The sequence below is a fragment of the Dermacentor andersoni genome, chromosome 4, assembly GCF_023375885.2.
Source record: "Dermacentor andersoni chromosome 4, qqDerAnde1_hic_scaffold, whole genome shotgun sequence".
In the NCBI taxonomy this organism is placed as follows: domain Eukaryota; kingdom Metazoa; phylum Arthropoda; class Arachnida; order Ixodida; family Ixodidae; genus Dermacentor; species Dermacentor andersoni.
Window position 1 is genome coordinate 23,787,019 of NC_092817.1, and position 20,198 is coordinate 23,807,216.

At 47.4% G+C, this 20,198-nt stretch overlaps 1 protein-coding gene across 2 annotated transcripts in view; it reads right to left on the minus strand.

Moving 5' to 3' along the window:
* The window catches only part of LOC126535861 (alpha-1,3-mannosyl-glycoprotein 4-beta-N-acetylglucosaminyltransferase B-like), a 162,223-nt gene that overhangs the window by 27,844 nt on the left and 114,181 nt on the right, over positions 1–20,198 (minus strand). For both annotated transcript variants that reach the window (XM_050182705.2, XM_055073507.2), the window contains exons 2-3: positions 8,879–9,136; positions 1,746–1,879 (exon numbers count right to left, since the gene is read on the minus strand). In XM_050182705.2, the coding sequence (XP_050038662.1) occupies positions 1,746–1,879; positions 8,879–9,136 (392 nt within the window). The remainder of the gene's footprint in view (positions 1–1,745; positions 1,880–8,878; positions 9,137–20,198) is intronic.

Consider the following 20,198-nt stretch of genomic DNA (forward strand, 5'->3'; position numbering starts at 1 on the left):
GCAAATACTGTGGCTCCTCCTCCTCTCATTTCATAAACATCTAAAAACGATGTGGTCATGTTCAGGATAACCAAAAAATATAAATGAAGCACACATGCAATCCTGCAGTACAGAACCTGCCTCAGAGACGCTTGACCAATGAAGGCACAGATGAACCTTGTTAAAATGAAATCGCATCCAATACCAAAATACCTCCAGGATAAGTGATATTCGTTATAAGCATATACACTGGCATTGGCAAAAAAAGAAATAGTGATCATGTCTTTGCCAAAGAAGCAGAAGTGTGCTGCCTCTGATGGATCAAATAAAGGTATTCGGCAAATTTTGATGGCCTGTGGATGGCTTGCCGTGCAAACAGGCATGGAAAAAATAAATTATATGCGTTTTGCACCGTCGTTAATACATGATTGTGTGGTCGATGTGATCGCATGGGATCAGAGCGTTAACTTGCCGGCTGCTGCTCAACCAAGCTAAACCAAGCCACAGGCCAATACCTGCACATCCATCTCGAATGTGCCATTTGAAGCTGCTATCACTCAGTGCAGTCACTGTCCGATTTTTCGGGCACAGAGCAGGCCACATGCATACCCAAACTCCGCTGATACGGGCATCAGTTAGCCCGTGCATGGGATATCATGCTCGGTCGCCAATGATGTTACGGATACCAAAACATTGACAACAAGCTCCACGCGACGGCATGTCGCCAGCCACTTTGCCGGCCATAGGCGCATTTTCGCAACAGTTCGACATGACGGTGGTCGTGGGCCTAGGCCGCTAGGCCCAACCACCCCGGCAACCAAAGTCGCGGTTTAGCGCTGAATTTACGTGGCGGCAACGTCGTTCACTGCTGCCATGTTTGTGGCACCGCACGCGCAGGTTATGTCCAAGAATTTTAGCGCCATATTTTCTATACATGTGGCGCTGGTTTCGAAAACGATGAGTGAAAAATCCATTGGTGACTGTATGTGACATATTTATTGCCATAATGCATATTTGGGCCGTGTGCAAAAAATTTTCAACAGCGATTCAACCTGCAGCTGAAATCATTGAAAGAGTCTGAATTCATGGCTGAATTGGGAGTGGGAATGGGTTGTATAAAATGCATAATTTATTGCGAGAGCAGCGCTGGAGCGACAATGTTTAAACTTTGATTGAGGTTAGGTTCAAACTTTCTTTTTTTTAGTGCATGCGTAGTAACGTCTGGCACCTTCTGCACGTTATTTCTTCCACTGTTCAACGTGCACTTCAGTCAGCAAGACGTCCAGGCTTTGTCAATGTGAAGGCGAGTAGTGAGCGAGCGAACACCGCTCTCTTTCTATGCCGCCCAACGTACTTAAATTTCCCCAGCACGAGTGCGGCGTAGCGTTTCTCCACGTGCTGAAGGCGAAGTCACTGCGCATGACACTTTATCGCGTCACCCCTGGCATAAGGGGGAGTAGGAATAGCATCAGACTTTAAAACTTCACTACCTATGAGATAGGCTAATATTTTTAAACTACGCTATATTCAGGATCAGCCGAAGAAAAAGGCTAGAGTTAGAAGGAGATATCACACACGGAAAAGCAGCGGTAACTTGCAAAGGAAATCATTGTCTTCAAGAAAAGTTACTTTGCTATAATCGTGTCGTGTCCCTCATTTTCGATTTCGTTATAGATTACTCCACAATTAAACTTGTCCAACCAAATTTGATATTTACTTCGTTATATCCGATGATTCAATAATTAGCCAATGGCCAACAAACGCACCTCCGCGATAAACACGACGATGAGTGATATCCTTCTCTCCTCGGGGCTCATGTTGTTGATCAGGTTATGTAGCGTGGACATCAGGTAGCTTTGCACCTCTCGCTTTACAGTGGGCACACCCAGCACCATGGTCACTGCGAGAGAGCATAGAGCGACAACAGTGAGCACAATGTGACACGTGTTTCGGCAAAGAAAAGAACACGAAGTGCAGTGGCGTCAGAAGAAAGGTAAAACGAAAATGAATGTCGTCACGTGCCCGTGCCCGATGTCCTTTTCCAGTCTGACAACATTCAGAAGCTGAACTGCAAAAAAGGTTCAATCATGGTTCTTTTGCGTACAAGAGCATATATGCATACATGTACGTTTCAGGTACTGCATACAGATGTACGCGCCACTAAACACCTCAAAAGCAGCAAACAATGATGTCACGAAGCCTATAGCATACTCACTCAGGCACTTGCGGTTAAAGGTACTCTACCAGATTATTTAGTGTGAGAGCAGTATTAGATGTCATGAAACATGTCGCACCCATGCTGAGGTACGCTTGATTCAAGCTGTGCTATCAGATTAATGAATATATGTAAAGAATAGGCGTGTGCCTTATCTCGCAACCACTTTCTTTATCACGTGCTATCCCCCCTGGGACGTTTCGCAGATATTCAACAAGAGATGAAAAGCCACCATAAAATATAACATTTATCATTTATCCAATAAAATCTTATCACAATCCCACATTGTAATGTGCTATGCTGCCATGGAATGCACATTTCGTCCACAGCATATTTTGACCATGCACCAATATAGTGGCTGGTGCAAGGAACTGATATTCATGGGTTTCTCTTTTTGCACAAGAAAAGCCACAATATGTTGACTGTCACGCAGTTGTTAATGTGTACATTTCTTTGCATAACTCTCCTTATAGCACAAAGATACTTAAAATGTTACGTCTTCTCGGAAAAAAATTTAGAGGACACTTAGGCTTCGCCTTTAAGTGCAAACGCAGCATCACTAAAAGATCCGTGATTGCTTTTCACGCTTTCTGGCAACTGCACCTTATGTAACTGCAATATTTACTGGGAAACGCTGGCAGGGATAGCTATGCATGAAGGAGAGCTTTCTAGTAGAAACAAGGCCTTTTGCATGGACCAACTTTCTGTTATTGTTTCACACTTTTAATGTTTCAGTCTGAGAAGATTTAACATAAAAGGCATGTGCTGTCGGTGTTTTGTTTCATGGCATTTGTTTGTGGGCTGTCATTCTTTGTAAAGAATGTAAGACAAGGTATGAGAAACCTTAGTGATAAAGGAACTTTAGTGCCGTATAGAATATATAAGGCTATTTTTGCTCACAGGACACGCAACGCCGAGAGCTGACACCGCATTTTCTGGGACACGGGGCCCTTAATGCTATCGCATTAATATGAAGACAACCTCCCCAAAAATCTTGCAATGTGGGTTTCAAGCCAGTGAACGTTATATACTCCGCATGCAGTCAAACACGGATAATCTCAGTAAATGTTCTAACGCTTACCCATTCTGTCCTCAGCTATTTAAAGCAAAAGCCTACATTCTTTTGATGCATGCTGAATGATCAAATCCCAACTGATAGTGCAATGCCTTGTTCAACAAAAGGCAAAAGCAGTGGCTCAGCCAGAAATGTTCTTGCCTGAAGGGGGGCACGGACGTCACTGGTGGAAGAAGGACGGGGCAGGCGCGTCTTATCGCTCGTCGTTTTATGCCTGGGCAAAGGCAGCCATCAAAGGAAGTGGAACTAGCCACTGTGCACTCGATCTGCTCGCCCCCCTTCCCATTAATCAAATAAACTGGGTGGGAAATGGCCACCTTTGCGCATGCCTGCAGTGTGAATAATTTTAGTGTTCGACGGTAGATTCACATCTTTCAATGTTTTTATAGAGTAATGGTTTACCTACATCAGGCAAATTTCATTATTTCCTTCGTATTTTATTACGATAGCAATCATATTGGCACTCCAGGAGAATTTCTGCTGTTGTCGCCGGCATGAGGTTCCCTATATTTTCATTCTGTGTTCGCTCCACTGGAGTCATCTTCTACTGACCTTGAGAATCGCACCGAGGGTATGTTGCCTATGCCAGACATCGTTTTCTCTGAAGAGGGCATACATGCACTACTTCTTAACATAGACACAAAAAAATCAGCCGGTCCTGATGGCATCCCAAGTGAATATTTAAAATGATATGCGGAATGGATATCTAAGTATCTCTGTATCATTTTTAAGGCGGCCCTAGAGCAGCACAAATCGCCATCTGACTGGCTGACAGCTAGAGCTGTCCCCATCTATAAATCCAGCAAAAGACACAGCATAGAAAATTATAGGCCCATTTCAATTACCTCTACATGCTGCAGATCATGGAGCATGTAATATCAAAAAGCTTGTTCAATTACTTGGAAAATGCTAATATCCTTCTTCCTAACCAACATGGTTTTAGGCGAAAATTGTCAACGGTTACCCAACTCACCGAAACCATACACAATTTTTCAAGCGTACTCAACGAGAAAGGTCAGTTAGATGCTGTTTGCCTCGATTTCTCATCAGTGTTCGACCGCGTTCCACACCCAGAACTTCTTGATAAACTGCTTAGTCTCGGCGTTAACATTAACATTGTCAAATGGATTCAATCATATTTAGTAAGAACACAGTTTGTGGAAGTGAATGGTGCGACATCCGGAGTGTTGCCTGTAACGTCAGGAGTCCCTCGGGGATCGGTGCTGGGCCCTGTCCTTTTTCCCAGTTATATAAATGACATTGCATACCAGATTAACCCCATTATCAAAGTTCGACTTTTTGCGGATGACTGCTTAATGTATACCACAGTATCCAGCCACAATGACCAGATCATCCTAAATTCCGCATTAAAAAGAATTAGTGACTGGTGTAATAAGTGGAAAATGAAAATAAACTTCAGCAAGACTAAGTATATAAGGGTAACCAAGAAGATAAATAATATACACTCCTTCGATTATGAGATAGATGGCAAGGTCATAAGCCGCGAAAATCACATTAAGTACATCGGAATTACCATATCGAGTGACCTCAACTGGAAAGCACACATAAACAACATATGCTCATCAGCTGAAAAAAAGCTCTGGTACTTGAGGCGAAAGTTAAAACTTGCTCCTCAACAAACTAAATTAGCTGCATATTTAGTGCTTGTTCGTCCTGCATTAGAGTACGCGAGCATTGTGTGGGATCCGTTTCAAAAACACCTGGTAGATGGAATTGAAAAACTTCAAAGAAGAGCGGCAAAATTCATCTTGTCAAAATATCGTTCAACTGACTCCGTCACTGAAATGCTCAGGAAGCTCAACCTACCTCCACTTTTAGAACACAGAAGGATAGCTAGACTAAAATTTATTTTCTTTATCTGATTCGCCATAATTGGTTTAACCTTAATGCACAGCAGTACATAAAACGGCATCTGTCTCAAACAGTATGAAGCAGCAACCTAGAGCAAATTCAACCCATTTCAGCACGAATAGATGCACATAAGTACTCGTTTTTCCCCAGAACAATAGAGGAATGGAACGTGCTACCACCTGAATTACTAACAGTAGACAATCTAAATAAATTTAAAACCACACTAACAAAATTCTTTACTTTGGCTAGAAGTACATAGCTGCTACTTTAATAATGGTACTTTGTCTTACTTACGTTCCTGGTTGTAACACACATGATTAATCCAGCGGCTGTGGTACATCTAATACCACCCTATTGTAATTTGTTTTTGCTGCTTCTTGTTTTGCATTGTGCCTTTCCCTGTGTATATGCCTTATTTGGTCTGTTCTAAACTGCGGCAGCGCTGCTATCTTGTTTCGTTGTCTTGCAACCACCCTGTAACGGCCTTCTGCCAACAGTATTGTTAAATAAATAAATAAATAAATATAGTCCAAGTGCGATACCACGCGCTGCAAGTTGTAGGTGCGAGAGAAAGCGTGCGAGCGTGGGCTGAGAAGGATGGCGACTTGATGTGCAGTGTCTTCTGGCACGCTGAGCATAGCTGAGCATGGCCGCGCGCGCCTTCTGTTGGAGGTAATCTGCAGTGGGTGCAAAGGTTAGGTGGCACGAGATCATTGACAGCTCCGAGCCCTCGCTAGAGATGCGAGGGCTCGGGAAAAAAACTTAATTTTGAGAAAGAACTTGTTTTGTCATTTTCTTTCCTGTTGCATAGAAAGCGGAAAAAACAAGGTGTCCAAATTTACCTAATAAAATGTACTTTATTGACATAAGTTCTGCTAAATTTGGGTTAGTGTGTCACTTGTTTGAGAGTATGCTTGCGAGTACAAACATTCAGGCGACATATACATCCAGTTTGTGTAAATTATTTGACTGTGGTGGTTTGCTGCATCGCCATCTTTTGTTGCTAAGGAAATCATTCATCGCTGGACACAGGATCCAGCATTTTACCATTGAAAAACGACAGGGAGGACAGCCCTTTATAGCGCTACAATTCACACCGATCCTTCCCAAACAACACCATGAATTCTTGAGGACATCCTCGGGACTTACAGTGGAGTACTTTAGGACTTCCTCAAGACATCCATGTGGGGGCCTCCAAACATACCAGTAAGGTCTGTTTGTCCGGTCTGAACGTATCCTCAGGACGTCCTAGTATTCGAGGTTCTCCTCAGTAGGAAACTTTGTGAAAAAAATCTCAGATGTTCCGCATACCTGCCCGTGGACACCTTGGTCAGTATGCAGAACAGAATTTGCTGTTGTCTCAAATTAGTACTAAAGTGCATATGAACCGATATATTTGCAATTCTGTGCAGGATTTTGAATAGATAGTGTGCGTTTGTGTTTCTTGCATCAAAGCAAAGCTGTCCTATTTATTTAGAAAGTATTTTGCCGGCAGCTGTTCTCCGCAAACGAATTGCTTGGCTTGGTTTTGTTCTCATTCTAACAATAAACACATTTACAAAAGGTCCTTTGCACTGTCTCTTAATTTCGACGCAAGCCTTTATGCGGTCATCTTCCAAGAGTGGGCTGTCTGGCTGTACCATTCGGACTGATGCACTTACAGTGCAACATTTTGACGATGTTGGATACACAAAATAATTTCACTCGCTAGATCTTATATCAAGTGGATAATTTGCGGACAATTTTATTCTTACATGTACAAAAGTTGCAGTTTCGCGCGAAAGGTGCTGTATCGATTGCGGCAGAAAATTAGTAGACAGCCATACGAAGTAAGGATACTAGTTTTATTGGCCGTATAAGCTTGCAAACATTCCCTTACTAACTAAATTAACAAGCATAGTATCAGCGCGCACAGTCAAATATGAACACGTCACAGTCGATGACCGCGGACGCTCACTGTCAAAACGCTGACGTGAGGAAGCGCGGCAGCAGCCGCGAGCGAAGTGATCTTTGGGCTGCCTATCGCTTCAACGCAAACTAAGCGGCGAGAACACAACACACGCAATGCTACGAGTCGTCGGCCCAGCTAGACTGTGCCCCCAAAGCAGATCGCTTTCAAGATAAAGCCACTGCGATCGCATGCCATACGCAGTTGCTGCCGAAGTGCAACGCCCTCCTACATCGCCTCACCCCGGTTCCTTGCGCGCGACTGAAGATGGCGCGCTTCCCCGCTTTCCGCCCTTGCGCACGCTAGACTGAACCGCGATCGTCGGTTCACCTTGGCACGTTTTCACTCGTACATACAGCATACGGCGCGCATCGAGGATATTATCGCCCTTGGGCTTTATACGGAACTTCACGGCGACGGCAACAATGCGCCTGGAGTGCCCATATAATTGCTATCGCAATAATAAAGAAAAATGTTAACTTATGTCGCCTTAGCAGATTATGCTTCATGAATGGCAAAACGTCCCCTGTTACATTAATGCGGACGCTTAGCAAGGCAGAAATGACAATGACGAAATCTTGGTGGTGACGTTGACTTGAAGCTGTCCATTGTGGCTCGTCAAAGAGGTCACAGATTTCGATTGCACCTTGCATGGATCTACAGTGAACTATCTTTCATTAACAAATGACTACAAACCCGTTCTGAAGGAACCAGAGGCTCAACCTAATAGCAATCTTTTAGACCTTACTTGAAGGTAAAAATGGCCCAAGTACGAAAATAAAAATGTTGAATTCGTGAGCTCACACTTATAGGCACTGAGATTTCGACGAAGACTTTAGTAAATAATGTTGGTGATTGATTTTTCAATTATTTACAGGAACTGTCATCACAGAATGAATAATATAGTCAAAGAATACGTTGTCAATGTAAACTGCCTTAAAGGAGTTGCATACGAGAATCTCCCTAATTATGGCTGCTCCTTTGTCCCCGTTCTATAAGTCTAAAGGCGCCCAAATGTTTGACCTTGTTTGTGATATGGCGAACCCGCAGCATTTAATTGATCACGTAACAAATGCATTGCATTCATAATCCGAAACGCCAATGTTCCCGAAGTATTCAAGACCATATACGCGATCCTCCATTACCTAAGAAAGCCTAAGAATAGCTTTCGTGGATGGCAGATGAGAACTCCGCAAACTACCAATAATCTCTGATCAAATAAAGTTGGTTATTTGTTATAGTGTCAACATCTTGTTATAGGCCCTGGAAAGTTGTCTTTGCATGTTCCCTCTGCAATTATTTTTACTTCCGTGTGCTAGAAAGGTAAGGGTATACTTCGCGTTTTCAAAAATTTCGGGGGAAAAGCTTTTTTTATTTGTTTATTTTTTCACACCTTCAATATTTTTGGGAATTTCACATCTCTATAGTTCTCGCGCACCCATAATATTCTAGTTTGCTCTGCACGTGTGCAGCTCTGAGAGCAGCTGGCCTCTTTCTTTTTTTTTTTTTTTTTTTTTTGCGTTCCATCGCCGGCGCAGGCTAGCGTATACAAGCTTTGCTTGAAAAAAGAAAAACATCCGGCAGGAGGACCCCCGTGGTGTGTGAGCAGCAGCGTTCACGCCGCACGTTCCCCGTTCACGCCGGACGAGTGATTTCACAGGGAAGTACCGCACGTCCACACATTGAAAACCGCACGCACGAACGTGTCAACGGCCTACTTGCCTGCCGCGCCATGCGATATGGCGCCATGGGTGACGCGGGTACTCGACTGAACCGAAGGCATATATACCTCCAGTTCGTCCCCTGGAGATCTTGACAGCCGGTCTGACGGCGTCCGGGCCCGCCGTCAGGTGCGGCAAGAAGTTGTAGATGGCCGGCAGCTGCAAGTCGAGGGGCGTGCCGTCGCCCAGGCTCCCGTTGCGGGGCACCAGGTGCTGCTGCAGCGCCAGCACGTCCTCCCAGCGCTGGTGGTTCAGCATCTCGGCGTGCCGCAGTCGCTCCTGCAGCTCGGCGATGCGCTGCACCAGCGCAGACTCATCGGACATATCTGCGCAAACAGGAGAGTTTTGCGTCTCGTTATAGCTCTCCGATGCCGCTGGTCGCTTGAAGTGCAAAGAACAGGCGCTAGCTTGTGATTTGTACTGTTTCTATCGGTACATTGTGTTGAACGGTCGGCACTCACTCTGTGTACACTTTATACAGTAGATGGTGGACATGCTCCAAAGTGAACACAAAAGAGAAGAAACAAATAGAGACAGGCAGAGAGGTTAACCAGACGTATAGGCACCCGCCGCGCGGTAGCCCATTGGATGTATGGCGTTGAGCTCGATGTCCCGGGCTCGATGCCGACTGCCGCTGCCGCATTTAGATTGGGGCAAAATGCAAAAATGCTCGTGTACTTGGATTCAGGAGCAAGTTGAAAAAGAAACCCAGGTGGTTGAAATTAATCCGAAGTCCCACTACAGCGTGCCTTATAATGACAGCATGGTCTTAGGACAAAAAAGCCCATGGGGGAAAAAATGACATAGCTCTGGATGGCTACCCGGCACGGTAGGAAGGGGATACGAAAAGAGGGAAAAGGGAGCACGTAGAAAGTAAACCACAAACACACATCAGCGACGGACACGGTATAGTCAGCAGCGTTTTCTAAGTGAAGGTCGTATAGTGTCAAAAGCGGGGGACCATATAGTTGACCATAATTCGCCTATAAGTGCTTCAGGTGCCACCAGAACTTCATGTGAGGCAGGCGAGTCCCGACTGTGTTCAGCTCAGTGTCTGGCAGGAAGACATGCATAGTAAGCACCAAGTGTCTACTCTGCTTCTCCACGTCTTCCTTTCCGGCAATGAGTTGGGCACAGTAGGGACTCGCCTGCCTGGAATATTGAACGTCTGGTGGCGCCTGAAGTACTTAAAATTCCAATCAGGTTCAATTATAGTCACCAGCTTGTCATCCGACAAACGCAGGTCACAGTGAAACTTCCAGCGCTAAACAGCAATGGATAGAAAGGTAGTACAAGTATGGTGAGATTTAACTTTCTTGCGAAGACTACTTTTCTTTCAACTTAATTTTGTTTTTATACCTGTGGCGCCCTTCTCAAAAGTTTCGAAGCCATCGGGTGGCTGACGATGTGTACCACAGGACCTTGTTACATGGCTTCTGCGAGACGCCAGGGTTTGCGAGGCTCAGGGGAGTAAGCGAGCAGCAGTGCTACTCACCTCTCTTCCGCAATGAAATTTTTGCGAGGGGACCAGGGGCGGTGGGGGGGGGGGGGGGGGTTATATTCTGTAAGTGTCCACCTATGAAGAGGGAAACCGGCACCCCCCCGCCAATCAGCACTTCAGAAGCAGAAGAAATGGACATGTTCAGTAGGTCGACACTTAAAGATGACCCCCCCCCCCCCCCCCTCTAGAACACTTCTACGCGATAGTTGGTACCTTTTCACGAAGACAAGTACGGCCACAACCCATAACCTACTTTTTACGCACACAGCAGCTGGTCATCCGTACACACGACATTCGGCGCTCTCGGATTCCTAAAATTATTTTTCACATGCGATTGATTGATTGATTGATTGATTGATTGATTGATTGATTGATTGATTGATTGATTGATTGATTGATTGATTGATTGATTGATTGATTGATTGATTGATTGATTGATTTTAACATCCCAAAGTAACACTCGGGCTATGAGAAGCGCCATAACTATTCATACAGGCTCCGGAATAAGTTTGGCCAGCTGTGTTTCTTATAAATTTAATAAGCACACGAGACTTTCTGCAAATCACCCCCTTAAAAAAGGCAGCCGTCGCCGCTGATAATCGAACCCGCGATTTCGTGCTAAGCAACAAAACGCATAACCGTTGCGTAACCGCGACCCGGGTCAAGTATACAAGCTATATAATTCCTCAGGCGCGAGCCTGAAGCCTGACGCGTAATACAGCCTGTATAAGCGCTGGATAAGATTAATGTTGACAGCCAGCGAATACCACTCTCGACGCGAGGGCGAAAGGAAGCGGCATCAACAACGAGCTTGTCACACAGCACGTACACGTCCCAACAAGAGCGCAGTGGTTCAAAACGAGAATAGCGGCGGTTCTCCAATGGTCGATTCCTCACAGGACAACGATCGACAAAGGATGCGAGATCGTGCACTGGGTCAGACGCGCGCGACAATCTCATCGACCGGCCTCGCATTGCGACATGCATCGCCGTCGCACAGGCGCCGCAATGATCGCGCCTTCGCCTCCCGCGCGCGCGGGTTAAGGGGGGAGAACCATTAAGACCGGGCTGCGGCTTTAAGCGGCCGGCGGTACCATACACTATCGACGACGCAGTTATCCGGAGAGGCAGAAAAGGAGGGGGCCAAAGTAAACGCGGGAGGCATCGGAAAGCGAACGAGTGAGCGCCTCAAAATACTGTGCGCTACAGTGCGCGCGGTGAGACGTGCCACATGAACGCGCGCACGTGCGAGCGCAACAGCGGAAGATTTGCGGCGAGGCTGGCAGAGCGACGATCAATGCGAGTGAAATGTCGGAACATAAAAGGATAAATAAACATTAAAAATAAACGGAAGCGCCGAGAGAAACAAAAGGCGGCGGCGCGCAACGACCCGCGAGCTGCCCTTCACGCCTGGCTCGCTGCGGTGCGCGGGCGTACACACAGTAGCAGCACCGCTGAGCGCGCTCGGCCAATAAATGCGATTGAAGCGCGCGCCGCTGGTTTTCCGCGCCGCTCTCCCACCTTGCTGGCAGAAAGATCGGCAAGATGCGGCGTGCGGGGCACGTCCTCGGTATCGCGCGCGACGCGCTCTGCAAGACGATCGAGGGGCGAGCGCCCACGCCGGCCGCGCAGCGACACGGTGTGTAGTACGATACGTGCACGGAGGCGGCGAGTGTCGGCTATCGAAGCCGGAAATAGTATTATACTACAGCGGCACACCCTGCAGCCGCAGTGCACACTTGTCGCAAGAAACGACGCCGATTCGTGCCTCGCTATTTGCCAACAGGCGTGTCCACGTCACGTGCTACACATTCTGCACGAAAAACCAACGTCGCATTCGCGTCGCTCAGAAACAAAGCTACGCAGTTAATAAACGACAATTTCTGAACGTTTAGCAATACACTCAATGGCTACGCAGAGTTCCAACGCGCGAGTTACCAATCAATAAGCCATAGACCTGTCACTGGCTCTCCTGTAGCCACAAGTGGCAGCAGCGACTGCCCTAAAAACGTATAGTGCCGGCTGCGATCCTGAGAACATAGATATGTTTCTTCATTAAAAAAAAAATTATGGGGTTTTACGTGCCAAACTCACGATCTGATTATATGAGGCACGCCGTAGTGGGGGGACTCCGGAAATTTGGACCACCTGGCGTCCTTTAACGTGCACCTAAATCTAAGTACACGTGTGTTTCCGAATTTCGCCCCCATCGAAATGCGACCGCCGTGATCGGGGTTCGATCTCGCCACCTCGAGCTTGGCAACCAACACCACAACCACTAAGCAACCACGGCGGATGTTTCTTCTTTTGCGCAAATTTTCTTTCTGAGGAGCCTGCATCCTCTGTTGCTTTATAATTAAATCAGCTGGATGCTGATTCTGCTTACGACACCGCACTGCGAAGCTGTTTGAAACGGTGATAGTCGATATCGAAGTGACTGTTTCATCGTAACCGCGGCCACGAAAGCAGCTTGACTGCCAACATGAAATGCTGTTAAGGTTGGCGTCTGACACCACGTGGCAAAAGGAATTTCATCCGACCATCTTCGTCGAAATGAGGCGTGACTTCTCCTGCGATGGTTAACGTCCCGCCACTTCGTGCACAAAGTACTTTATCTCACCGGACCTTTTACCAGGCCTCGTCAAAATGAAGCGTGACTTTCTAATTCGCCATGACCATTTCGAGTGTGTCTGTCTACCGGAAGCCCCGCAGTGTACAGCCTGTGTGTGTGTGTGTGTGTGTGCGTGCGTGCGTGCGTGTGTGTGTGTGTGTGTGTGTGTGTGTGTGTGTGTGTGTGTGTGTGTGTGTGTGTGTGTGTGTGTGTGTGTGTGTGTGTGCGTGCGTGTGTGTGTGCGTGCGTGTGTGCGTGCGCGTGTGCGTGTGCGTGCGCGTGCGCGTGAACCACTACCTTTGGGAACCAACGCGACAGGAATGGTCAAGCATTTGACCGAATCAACCTGTGACCTAAGGATGCCAGCAGGCAGTATTATATTGCCAATTATGTTGTCACCGCGGAACATGATTGTAAATTAATATTCGAAATCGAATTCCCTATTTGCGTTCTAAATCCGTAATGTTACACAGTGAGCTCATGCGCTTACACTCCGCACCAATAAAACGGAAACGCTGAATTTGTGCTCGAACAGCGATTTCTGCAATCGTGTCAGCCAAAACTTAACTCAATGCCATTTCCTGTGAAGTTATAGAGTGCAAAAATCCCCCTCCTGGAGCTCTTGTTCTGGCGTAGAAAAAATAAATATTGCCGGCTTTTAACGCAATAATTTCGTGTTTGCTTTCAGACTAGCGCACCGCGCGCACAGACTGTCCGCAAAGCAAGTAACAGGAGCACATCATATGTCAGTGGCAAGCACGTGCCACTTTCCTACATAAATAATACTTCACACAATTCTAACAGGGAACAGCTTGCACATGCGATCGTCAACGTCATTTCGAACATGTCTGCGCGTATAAAAAAGACGCCTTTAAAGTTGGCTTTTCCGCGGTCTAAGGCTCCGTGTGGAGAAGCCCACTACGGTAATTTTTTTTTTTTTTTTTTTTTCATTGTTACTGCGTTTATGTGCCCAAGTAATCGAGAACGTCACGACAGCAAGGGCAACCGTCGGTTTCAGCAAATGGGTAAAAACTGAAAGGTCCATCATAGACCGGCGCCTGTCGACTGCGGCAGACCAGCGCTGTACCGTTAGCACCATAAGTACGCAGGCCGAGGTCCTCGCAGAAACACAGCGCTGACGCAGGAACTTGGGAGCACTGCGCGCACTGCACTTCATATACGCTAAACGTGCGCCGCTGACGTCACGAACGCACCCGAAAGTTACTGGAACACCAATACGTTTCTCCGCAAACTTCTGGAACGCATATCTAGAAACTGGTGTCGTCCTTAGAATCCGTTCCAAGCAGATATGTGTTTCGAAGTCTAGTGTCGTCCTTAGAATTCGTTCCAAGTGGATATGAGTTTCGAAGTTACCAGCTACAATTCGTAACTTGCAGTGTGTGCCGTAATTACTTAAGCCGACGGAAAATTTCTAATTTTTCGTGCAGAAAATGTTCGCCTCTGAGAGTAACCTCGCTCAAGTAGTTGAATTGTGCTTTATGACACCGGTAATTTTTGGAAAATTCTGTTAATAAAACAAGAAAATAATGACAAGCCCTATATCTGCAAAGATTCAGCTAGCTATCCCAATTCCTTTTTCTATAGCAATCGTTTTGAAATCGCCGCAGCAAAACGACAACATTGAGAGCCAGCAACATTTACTTCCTTTAAAAACCTGAAACATATAAAACAGTGCGCATCTCCCGCTTTTCGTTCCATTCCCAGCCGCCGTTTACGGCAGGTTACTTTCCGCGTCGTCGTTACGATGAGAACCATTAGGCTAAGGAAAGTAAGACTGGGCTAGCAGCACATGGCTTAGCGCTGGAATCGCTGACGACGCGTGTTCAGTGCAGCAGGTTCTCCCATTATCAGACTATGTTAGAGCGAGACTGAACCGAAGTAGACAGCAGCGTCGAACGCATTCAACTCGGTGGGCTGAGTTAGGTGCAATAACAGCACAACGCTGACTCAATTTGCGCGCACGAATATGCACGTGTTTTCAGTGTGTCGATATCTAAAGCCCATCGCTGCCACTGTCGCCATACAGTACATCAGATCACTAGAAGGAGCGTACGCACACAGCGTAAGCTGTCACTGGCTTTAGCCAATCAGGAGTAGAATAGCAAAAGTCATTCGAGAGATCGGTTTATGCGCGCCGACAAGTCACGTACAACGGCGGGCGTTCGACACGGCTTTGAAGGCAGCAGTTGATTATGAATCATCGTCGCGAAAGCATAGCTTTGAGTGCACTGCCCGACGCCACCGACAGCTTTCAGAACACTGCACGGTTCTAGGGAGACAAAGAGAGAGAGAGAGAGAGTGAGAGAGAGCATACAGACAGAGCGCGGTACAGCCGCGGACTAAGTATAGCCGCGAAGTCGTTTGCCGCCTGAAGAAGCGATCAGCTCTCCGGGCACTGTCGTCGATGCCGATTCCGCAGGGGAGGAGAGTGCAAAGGCGGGAACCACGGACAGGAGAAGATGAAGGAGAGAGGCACTGCACAGAGCTCGCATTGTCGGGTCGGCGACTCCACGCGGCCTATTTTCGGGGAGCAGCGGCAGCATCGTCAAAAGATTGACCCAGCCAGCGGCTATAGCTCGAAGCACGCTGCACTGTATACGGCCGCAGGTCCAGGAGCGCAGGCTGTCGTGGTCACCTACGCGTAGGTTGCACAGTAGCGGGTCATTCGAGCGATTCCGCTTGCGCGAGCGAGAGACTGTTCGCGAGAGTCCGGGTGCGGACAGCGTGTAACATCCTGCCCGCGATGAAATGGTCTCGCGGCCATCATTAGCAGCCGCGCGGCGGTCGTCGTCGACAGGAATGCCCGGCGGCGCCGTGTAGGCAGACGGGAAGAGAAACGGACTCGCTTTCTTTTGTCGGCGCAGTAAGCAAAAGGAAACCACTGCGTGCACACAGGTTCCGCAGGATGCATCCTACACCCGTGTACGCCCCAACCGAGGAAATCAATGGAAACATAAGGAAAACGGCAATTTTCGTTACGCGTGCCTGTCAGTCTCTTTGACTTTCCGAACTGAATGACCACCGAATAGAAGACAACCAACTGGACTTTAGGACAATATGAGACAGCAGGGCTAGCTATAATGTCCATTTTGTGTATGAAGTCCTTTTCATCTCTAGTTAATTTACCTATCATGCAAGTTTCCTTGTCTACTCATTGAAGCTGTTTCTTTGCAGCTTTTTTAGTCCAGAAGTCCAGCCAGGATGTGTTCCGGTAAATAAAGAGAACTCAATTGACTTATGGCTCCGCGCGTGCCTTGCGTCGCACCGATTCTCTGTTCTGTCTTTTGGGATATGATAGACGGGAACGGGAGGCCAACGGATCAACTGCAGCCCGCACGGGACATTCGAAGAAGCTGCAGATCAAACAAATCGGATGACATCACGATTAATCGGAAATTCTCGCGGCGATGCGCTGTCACGGGAAAAGGAAGCAAAAGACACACGGAACCCATTTCCGGCGCATGTGCGACACGACGTCGACGCGTCCGCTGTAGACGCCATGCGGACAGCCACGCTAATATGATGGCATTTACACACATTGGCTGCTGCGGCTGCATTTCGAGGGGGGGGGGGGGGGCGAAAAACGCTCGTGTATTTAGATTTAGGTGGATGTTAAAAAACGCAGGTGGATAAAATAAATCATTAGGAGTCCCCTATTAGGGCGTGCCTTATGGTCAGATCGTGGTTCTGGCACGCACAATCCTAGAACCTTTGTGCCCAACATACGTAGGCCGGTATAACAGCACGGTCATCGTGCAACCTAAGCGGTCACATCCACGCTGAGCGACGAAACATCGAAAATAGAAGTTACAGTTTGAGTGATATTGCGAACAAACATTACGAAGTACTCGGAAGTGCAATACTTTTTGTAGCTTGTTTGGAAAGTAACTAGCGTATGTAATGCGGTTCTGACTGGTTGCCCGGATGATCTCGTTTTATTCTCGCAACTTGCCCGGATGTTCTTGTTTGGGTGCCCGGATAACGGCTCTGGCTTTTGGCTCAAGGTCACTTGAAGGTCGCCGACAATGGGAGCTAAAAATACTTCATGCTTAATAAGTTGAAAACGCGCATTAAGAAAGGCGCAATCCGTATTTCAACCTTCTAGAATCGTTCTCTCTATAGCGTTCGCATTCGAAAGGTTTGGGAAGCTTTCCATTCGTCCGAGACATTATAGTTTTAGTTAAACGTATTTTAAACGAAAGCTTAAATTTAGAAATAAGGTATCACAGAGAATATCGACGTATCGGAGGCCGGATGTTGGATACAATGAAAAGATACAAATCGTTCCAGCCGGTCCTTCCCGGAAAGACGCCAACCATAATTATATATCATGGAAGCTTCTACATCCGCTTTTCTTTCTTCTTCAGATCATTCATTTTCTTTTTGTCTCTTGTGTAGAGATCGCAGGCCTCGACAACTCACATTTATTGAATGCTCTTTTGCAGGCGCATCAAGTAATGCCCACTACCAGCCGTTGTTATGATTGGGGGTTCAATCCCATCGCTCGTGATCCGTTGTCAAGATTGGAGTCGGGCATGAATTAGAAGGTAGCTGGCCCATGCCGTCGTCCAACTTATCCACGCTGAGGACGTTGATGAAAGGAAGGACTGCTTCTCATCGAGAACGAGGAATATGGGTTTATTTACAGTATTTATATCAGTCTAACATGACTGTTTGAGAAAGTACATCAGTCTAACATGACTGCTTGAGAGAGAGTGTCCTGAGCAGCCGCACAACAGCGGTTTTTAAACACTCGGTCCTCCCCCGATACCCAGGTGACGGAAACGGCCGTCCAAGCACCGTAGGCGAGTTGACCAGGCACCGTAGGGGAGACGAAGCACCGTAGGGGCATTTATTCCCCGAACTGCAGCGCGCCCGCCGGCTGCCCATTGTCTGGCGTCTTGGTCGGCGCGTGGGAAGGGGTCAGTAGACGTTCCCGCGGCTCAGTAACAATAGTTGGTCCGTCGAGGCCGTTTAGTTACAATGGCGACTTCGTCAAACTCGGCTCCAGCGACGGAGAGTCGAGGACGCACGTATTGTTGTTCACACACTGTCGACGTAGTCCCGCCGTGGCTAGAGGTGTGCGGCGACGCTCCCGGAATGTTGCCTCCACAGTCGCAACTGGTTGGCAAAACTTGCACTGCAGCTGGCCGTTCTTAACACCGTGCGATGGAGGCGGCGCCGCTGTCCCAATACTAGGCGTGTTTCATTAAGGACTTGAGGGCGTAAACTTCAAGCGCAAGTCACACAAAGTTAGTTTATTCCCTTCATACTTAATTAGTTTTCCATACCCTATCAAGATTATCGGAGACAACTCGATAAAGGATAAGCTTTGCAAGTTTGTGGTCATAGATATATACGCTTGGCCGTCAGCAGGAAACCCAAAACATTCAGAAGGGAGACCAGCACAAGAAGACCCTTGTGGTGCCCCGCGCGGCCAGTCACGCGGCAAATTCGCGCGCATTGGCGGGCTTCTTTCATGCTCGGAAAAACACTTTTATGTAGCAAGTATCGAGCAACAGCAAGCTGTATCGGGAGTTATTCATGTCGCTCTACAACTCCCTCATTGACACTTGCCATCTAAATATAATATTTGAGAAGTTGATTAATTGATTAAGACTAATTACCTTATTAGGCGGAATGAAAAAATAATATAGCTTTAGAATAGGGGCCCCTAACGTTCGGGGCCACAAAGAAATAGCGCCGAAGCTATTGCGCATGCGCCAGAAGCAAACTGCGTTTGGGTTTTGCATAGGGCATGTACGCTACTTCACTGATTTAGCGGGAGCCCCAAAAGCTGACCTAAAAGATTTGCGTCAACAAACATGGCGGGACCCATCGAAGCGACGGCTCTAACCTAGCACCAAAACTGGGCTCGATTCGTGGCAGCACGTGAAGTTCGCAAGCTATGAGAAGTGACTGCGGTTATATCGCTTTCTCTCGACTACATATAGCGTGTGTTATGAAGATTTGTTCATTAGGCGCCGCTGATTCCGAATTCGATTGTCGATTTCATGGCTCGTAGGCCTAACACGGCTTAGCTGGGTGGTGAAGGCAGGTAAAGTTGGTTACTCAAAACTAAGCGCAGCTAATAAGATCTTGGCTTCTAGCGCGAAGTGAACACGGACACAGAAAGGAGCAGACAGGAATTAGCGCAGCTAATTGCTTGCTGCTAACAGAATAACCTCTAAATTGTAATTAAACGCGGAAACACAAAAGTCAAATTACTCTTCTTATCATAAAATGGCATATTTCATTTAATTATTTCGGATAGCTTTTCTTCAACGCCGTAGTGGCGCTGTCAGCGCAATTGAGACGCTATTCGCAAACGTAAAGCCCCATTCTAAAGCTATTCACTCCTGCGTGCCCCAACGCTAACACGCGCAAAGCTCATTGGGGTCCCAAACCTTTGGGCCCCTATTCTAAAACTCCAATATGAGTATCTCCAAGCGACGGCAAACAACATTAGCTTTGTTCTGTCCAGCTACGTGGCATTTGCATATTTGAGCTTTGGCTAAAGTTAGCTGGGACACTCTGTACACGGCAGCGGCGGAACGCTGCCCTGTCTCCCCTGTAGAGCGAACCGAGTGACAGTCCGTGCACTTGGCTGGGTCGTTTTTTGCAGCCAAACGCACTGCGGGTCGCTCGCGTATATAGGAGACCTAAACATCCGCCGCGCGCAGGTCGCACACGCACCGTCGATACCGTGACAGTATACGGTGGAGACGACGGCGAAAACGCGCCTCGAGTGGCGTGTCCGTATACGAGCGCAGGCCTGTATAAAGAGAAATGACCCTTTATAACGAAGTACTGAATATGTCCCTGTCGAATTCATGTACTTCATACGTACCGTGAACGCCTCTACAACGAATTAAGGCCGCTTCAACGAATTCGCCTGTACCAAGCAGGAATTTAGGCGTCCCCTGACGGCCGATTTGTCGCTATACAATGAGCTGCGCGTATATGCCGCCACTGCCTTCCGCAGGCGTCACAGCGAGGTGCGCTCTACGCAAGCGCTAACGGCAGCGCTAGCGACGCACTTCACGAGCGCGTCGATATTAGTAGTCCATGCTGCACTAGCTGCTCCAGGAATCGCTCAATTTGTGTGCGTGCATGCTTGTTGTAACGCATCAACGGGTACGACACTTGCCGAATACATCGCCGTTGATGGCGACGTTATGATGTAGTCGTAACTGACGACCGATCAGATCTTCAAAGCCATCTAAGGCGTAAAGGACACGATTGTCAACGAAAG